This window comes from Cupressus sempervirens, chromosome 4 (genome assembly GCF_028749045.1).
Source record: "Cupressus sempervirens isolate cs-2001-9-10 chromosome 4, ASM2874904v1, whole genome shotgun sequence".
In the NCBI taxonomy this organism is placed as follows: Eukaryota; Viridiplantae; Streptophyta; class Pinopsida; order Cupressales; family Cupressaceae; genus Cupressus; species Cupressus sempervirens.
The window spans coordinates 27,129,548-27,136,309 of NC_143121.1; the positions used below are offsets into that span (position 1 = coordinate 27,129,548).

The 6,762-nt window shown below is 31.4% G+C and overlaps 2 protein-coding genes across 2 annotated transcripts; both read left to right on the top strand.

Annotated features, from left to right (window-relative positions):
* The first annotated feature begins 271 nt into the window (after positions 1 to 271).
* Positions 272 to 1,210, top strand: LOC149559769 (glutathione S-transferase U25-like). The gene is made up of 2 exons (XM_089824285.1): positions 272 to 643; positions 744 to 1,210. The coding sequence occupies exons 1-2, from the start codon at positions 320 to 322 to the stop codon at positions 1,095 to 1,097; spliced, it is 678 nt and encodes a 225-aa protein (XP_089680411.1). The 5' UTR covers positions 272 to 319; the 3' UTR covers positions 1,098 to 1,210.
* A 4,071-nt stretch (positions 1,211 to 5,281) lies between these two features.
* LOC149559770 (glutathione S-transferase U21-like) lies at positions 5,282 to 6,213 on the top strand. The gene is made up of 2 exons (XM_089823501.1): positions 5,282 to 5,713; positions 5,827 to 6,213. Exons 1-2 carry the CDS (start codon positions 5,393 to 5,395, stop codon positions 5,836 to 5,838), a joined length of 333 nt encoding a protein of 110 aa, XP_089679627.1. The 5' UTR covers positions 5,282 to 5,392; the 3' UTR covers positions 5,839 to 6,213.
* Positions 6,214 to 6,762: the final 549 nt, after the last annotated feature.

A 6,762-nucleotide genomic window follows, 5' to 3' on the forward strand; every position in this document is an offset into this window, starting at 1 on the left:
AAGAACAAATAAGACAAAATATGAAAAATAGACAAATCTTATTGTAAAAAACTATAAATATATAATTATGAAATGCATATATATATATGTATGAGCTATATAAGAACAGAAAGATGGATCCAACTTTCAACGTTTTTAAGAAGGGCATAGATACGGGTCAAACTTGGATGCCTATCGTGACGCAAGCAACGACGTCAGCAATTGATTTTTTCCCTTGCCCAGCAAAGCAGAAAAAGCCTCTATAAGTACGTCAAAGTTTTGTTCTTCTTCTGCAAAGAAAATCTCATTCAAGATTGAAGGAGAAATAGGTGAACTAGAAATGGCAGGTGAAGATGAGGTTAAGCTTATTGGCTTCTGGGCCAGCCATTTTGCTATGAGAGTGGTGATTGCGCTTGAAGAAAAGGGCATCAAATATGAGTTTGTGGAAGAAGATCTCTTGTCTAAAAAGAGCCCCCTGCTGTTGGAAATGAATCCTGTTTATAAGCAGGTGCCTGTTCTTATTCACAATGGCAGACCTCTGGTTGACTCTGCCATTATACTGCAATATATTGATGAGGTGTGGAGTAATGCTCCAACTTTCTTACCATCTGATCCATATGACCGAGCAATGGCTAGATTCTGGGTAGATTTTATTGAAAAGAAGGTATGTGATCTAAAACATCTTTGATATTTAATCAAAAAATTAGATTTTGATTATAAGATATTTTGAAGGGAAAGTGGTATAATATTGTTGTTTTATTCAGTTTATTGTTCCAGGGAGGTTGTTAATGCTAGCTAAGGGAGAAGAACAAGAAGGAGGAAAGCGGCAAGTTATAGAGAGTTTAGAAATACTAGAAGAAAATCTCAAAGGAAAAGATTATTTTGGAGGGATGAGCTTTGGAATGGTAGATATTGCATTTGCTCCAGCGATAAGTTTCTTTTCTACATATGAAGCATTTGGAGATTTTAAGATTATGTCCGAGGATAGATTTCCGAATATTTTAGCCTGGGTGAAGAAGTGTATGGAGAGGGAGAGTATCAAGAAAGCACTTCCAGAACAAGAAAGAGTGCTGCAATTCATAATGCAATATTCAAAGCGTTCTGTTTCAGAAGCGTAGTTAAACTTTGTTTCACTAAAGTTTACATTTGTAATGTATTGAGATGTGTCCTCCATTAGTATTTTGTATGTGCTAAAGATTATAAATTTACATAATGTTTTATTACGAGTTCATTATGTAATTTGGTCTAACATTGACATTGTATAAACTTGGTTAAAAAATACAGTCTGGACTCTGCTCCCTAATTGTGTGTTTCTTTATATACTGCACAAATCAAGTAGGTCTCTTATAAAATCACATCAGATTAATCTTCAAAGATAACAAATTTTTACAATTCATGAAATATTTAAGCTATTATCTCTGTGATCATGTCTAAATTTTTTAATCAATTTTTAGAATCATATTCTGTGATCCATCATTAGAATGAAAGAAAAAACAGGAAAAATAAAATCTGTACTCTCTTTCATGTCTATATGCTGAACAGCTACATGTCTGAAACGATTTGTTTTCAAGTTTTGCTTCTCTGTGAAGAGATTTCACTTGTTAGCTGCAATCTGAGTCATAGGGTACAATGATTATAAAGCTTGAGATTCAAAATGGGGTGGATTTCAAAGTTTCACAAGAAAACAAATTGGCTGCAAAACTTTAATATGGTTAGTTTTTTCTTATTCTCAGTCTGTGTGAAAAAGTTGAATATCAAATTACACAATTTTGGTACCAATCTTTTAAACACATTATAAGAATTTCTATAGTCTTCGACTGCCTCTTTTGGAAAAAGAGGGGTAAAAATATATTAATACAGAAAGAAATACAACAAGGAGAGCTCAACAAGGAGCTCGATCCTGAGCAACAAGATCATCAAATTCTTGCACCATCTGAAAGGAAAGTTGCCCCCTATCCATAATATTCCAACCCCATTAAGTTAATATTAAAAGGAAGCCCTTATGAACTGTTTAAGGAGGAGTTTTAGAAAAGTCTACTCAATGATTTTATGATGCCTCTTTATCGCAAGAAATTTAGGCTAGAAGAAAAAAGAACAAGAAGTTAAAGCAAAATTCAGAAGAACAAATTTTCAGAGTAACATGACTTTGGACAGGTTGATTTTATGATGCCTCTTCATCTCAAGAAATTTAGGCTAGAAGAAAAAAAAAAAAAAAAACCAAAGTTAAGCAAAACTCAGAAGAACAATTTTTCAAAGTAACTTGACTTTGGGCAGGTTGATTTTATGATGCCTCTTCATCTCAAGAAATTTAGGCTAGAAGGAAAAAAAAAACACCAAAGTTAAAGCAAAACTCAGAAAAACAAATTTTCAAACTAACTTGATTTTACACAGATTTACCTTCTCTTTTGGTAGGGCTATTATAAGTTTTTGGTTTATCTTTCTTCTACTTGATATAATGAACTAAATTAATCATTTTTTCTCTGTAAACAATCAAGAACTTTTCAAAATCCCTATTTATCTAATTAAAAATATTTTAAGAATTCCAACTTAATGAATTTACTAAAAAACGTTTTGAAACCAGACGAAAGGAAACATGAAAAATACAAAAGCCACAAAGGCAGGGAAGGATGTCTACCTGAAAATTTTCTTGTAACAGAGCAATTTGAGTAATTTGGAGCAGTGGTAGGATATGTAGGCAAGTCGGATATGAACTCCATAAGAAACCCCCAACGAATTCTTGTTTCACGGGCATTCCATTAAACACTTTCGCTTCTTTTGTAGTTTGGTGGTGATTTCAGTATGATTGTTTCAGAAGGTTTCTATGTTTAGTTTGATTGCACAGAACACAGAGAAGGAATTCTAGAGACATTGTATCATATTGAAAACTGATCACAATTTCTAGTTCGCTGTTGTAATAGAAGCAATATAGTAGATTTTCACAATCTATAAGTATTATTTGAAATGTTTTTTGTTTTTGCATTTGATTGTGTGAGTGTTGAAGCTCTGCTAATTGAAGAATTTTGTTATATTTAATGAGATCAAGAAAACTTCTATTAAATGAGTTGAGTAGTTAAAACTTTCCAAAGACTTTTCAAACCAGGGATAGACAGATACAAAAACATTTATAAATCTCTTTCATTTACTCATCCAAATCATTATATTGTACTTTTTTTTTATAGAAAGCTTAAGGAATATCTAAAATTTGCCTGTATATTTTTACAAACATTAAAAACAACTTCCAGAAATTTTACCTAATCCCTAATCCAGCTGGAATTTGTAGAATAGTCTAATCCTTTAGAATGTTCTAAATTAAAATTTTAATTTATACATTTGATCGAAGGAAGAATTACCTGTCACCTTTGCAATCTGAAACATGCACCTTTTCAAACAGAGACAGAATCTACTTTCTTGAGTTACAAATCATCTGTTTGCAGTATAAATACATTATATTATACAGAAATAAACTGCATTGCAACTTTGCTTTCAAAGCAATATGGAGTATAACGATGCCTACTAAAGTTTGGAGTGATAACAGTAAAACATACTGTAAAGAATTTTGGAGTTTATCAATATAAATGGGTGCAATAATTAACTGCGAGAATCATGTATTGTTAAGAGTGTATATGGTTTGTTGAGACATTTTGTTAGCTTATTTTCTTTACATTCTAGTTCTTCATTACTACATGGAGCCATCTATTTATGACATCCGCTTTATTTGTTAAACATATCCAATTACAAAAGACAACAAATAAACTACAGCATTATAATAGTAGTAGCTTAAGTAAATCTATGTTACTTCAATTTATAAAAGAACGAGGTATTATAATAGTAGATTTAGGAAAATGTATGCTACTTCAACTCACAACAGTAAACTGAATAGAGTAGAACAAACATTTACGATTAGGACAAAGAATTTTAGTTTATAGTTCACTCTATCTTGTAATTAAGATGCACACTTCAAATACCTTTGCATCACCACTAACCTATTTTGAAATTGGAAACTATAACAAGTCTTAAAGCTCCTTAAGATTTCTACCCTAAATAAACAATTAAGAATTTGTTGATTTTAAATGTTCAGAAGAAAATTTAGCTTATGATAAAGCCAATTCATATTGTACATACTTATCTCCAAAAGTAAATCTTACAAGGTCTTTTTCTTACCTTAGTCTACCCATTTGTTTGAGGGTGGTATGCACTGTTAAATTGTAGTTTAGACCTCTCCATGCAGTTTGTTGTCGAAATTAAGTTAATAAAAGAATGTGTAAGAAATACTAGTCTCAACAATTAGCATTCTCTTTGGTACTTTTAGTATCAAGGATTCACCTTAGGTGAACAACTAGTTTGTACCTAAGTAAAGCTTATACCAAATGCTTAGGATTTCAATGATTGAATAGCTTTTAATATACTATTTAGACTTGATCTTGTGCTGAAGAAGTCTAGATATGAATTTATATCACATTTTCTTTTCTTCATTTAATTGTGTTGTCTCCGGGAGTTGCTCTTTTGGAAGATACAAACTTATAACCTACTTACAATGCTAGGTTAGAACTTTTATGTTTTTCGCTTTTGAAATCTCAAAAATATAAATCATTTTTTTCTATAAAATAAAGATTGAATCTACTTTCTTTATAAATAAAAAGGTATGCAGATTTATTTTGTCTAATGTGCATTTATAGAGAAGATTTGATTTCCATGCAATTTCAAAATCTATAAGAGCTACTCAATCATATGGAAGCACTTTGTGAATCTTGATAGAATGGATGTTCTGCTCTGTATTTCTTCATTTTTGAATAAAATTTTAACCCTTTCTTTATTAAAAAAGAAAAATCATTTGAAAATTCTTGTATGTACAAACTTATAATAAAGACTTATCAATGATCACTCTGTCAGTATGTGAAATTAACATACATAATTGAATGAAAGATAGATTCTATTAGTCTAACTATATTAACATTTAAACTGTTTTTTAAATTTCATCACCGAGATAAACTCTTGTTCTCATCATAGTCCTGCTAATAAGAATGAAATTGCTGAAGAACACCTTACAGGACCAATGTACATGTCTAATAGATAATCTTAAACATGCACTCTCCATCTCCATGCCTAATTCTATTAAGTAGACACTTTATTTTAAATTGATTAGAACACCCAAGGCAACCAGACTAATCTTAGACCAAAATGTAAACATCCTTTTCAATAGTCGAGATATTTTATGTCACATAGGGGGCCAAAAGTCATAGAGACTTGTCAGATCTGAATAGTCATCATAATGCAAGCACTACGTCTAACACTTGACCAATTTTTTCTTTGCTCAGCAAATCAGGCAAAGCTACTATAAGTAAAGCATAGATTTGTTCTTCTGCAGCAAAGAAAGCCTCAGTCAAGGTTGAACTTGAAGGAGAAGCAGCTAGAAATGGGCAGGGAAGATGAGGTTAAGGTCCTTGGCTTTTGGGCTAGCCCATTTGTTCTCAGAGTTGTTATTGGGCTTGAAGAAAAGGGCATCAAATATGAGTATGTGGAACAAGATTTGGCATCTAAGAGCCCCCTTTTGTTGGAAATGAATCCTGTGAATAAGATGGTACCTGTTCTTATTCACAATGGCAGGCCAGTGGTTGAATCTTCCATTATACTGCAATATATTGATGAGACATGGAGTAATGGTCCTGCTTTCTTACCATCTGATCCATATGATCGAGCTATGGCTCAGTTTTGGATAGATTTTATAGATAAGAAGGTATGTGCATGTGACCCAAAAGAAATTCTTTGTATCATTTTTAGTTTGGGCTTTTTTTTCATAGCATTTAATGGTATATCATCAAGATTTTTCATTGATTATTGTTTTCTCAGCTTATTGAATGAGGGAGGGGCATATGGGAATGTAAAGGAGAAAAACATCAAGAAGGAAAGAGACAAGTTACAGAGAGTTTAACCATTTTAGAAGAAAATCTTAAAGGAAAAGATTATTTCGGAGGAAACACTTTTGGAATTGTAGATATTACATTTGCCCCATTGATATGTTGGTTTCAGACATATGAAACAATTGGAGATCTGAAGTTTATGTTTGAGGATAAATTTCCAAACATATTTGCTTGGATGAAGAAATGTATGGAGAGAGAGAACGTGAAGACAAAACTTCTAGATCCAGAAAGAGTTCTAGAAATGGCGACTAAGTTAAGAAATGTTTTTCTCAGGGATCGTGCCTAGTTAAACTTTGTGTCGCTAAAGTTTTATTTTTGTTATGCTTTAAGCTGTGTTCTCTAATTTGTCGTATGTGTTGAAATTTTTAGATAGTGCACCATTCGTCTGGTGCATAATAGCTTGGTTACATGAGTGTTGTAAGAGGGCAATATTGAATCTCTTTATATATTATGTTTAATTGGATGATTAAGAGTCACATTTAAAAATAATAATAACTAGTTAGTTATAGAATAAATAAAATTAGATATAGTGTGTTTTCAATATTGTCAGATAATAAATTGATCTAATTATAAGTAGAACGAAACAATAGTAAACTGTTAAAATAGGTCATAAACAAAATAAAAATAAAAGTAATAACTGTTAAACAACATAAAAATTAAAGTAATAACTATTGTAATATAGAAAGTAAGGCAAAATAGAGCTAAAAAAAGAAAGATATATAACTGATAAACAACACTATATTAATCTAGCTTGCTTACATACACCAGACCTTCAAATGTCTTCTAACAATGCATAGCTTGTATGTGCACATCACATGTAATACCAAAATCTAGAAACTCCTTTTCTAGAGTATTCTATATCTAG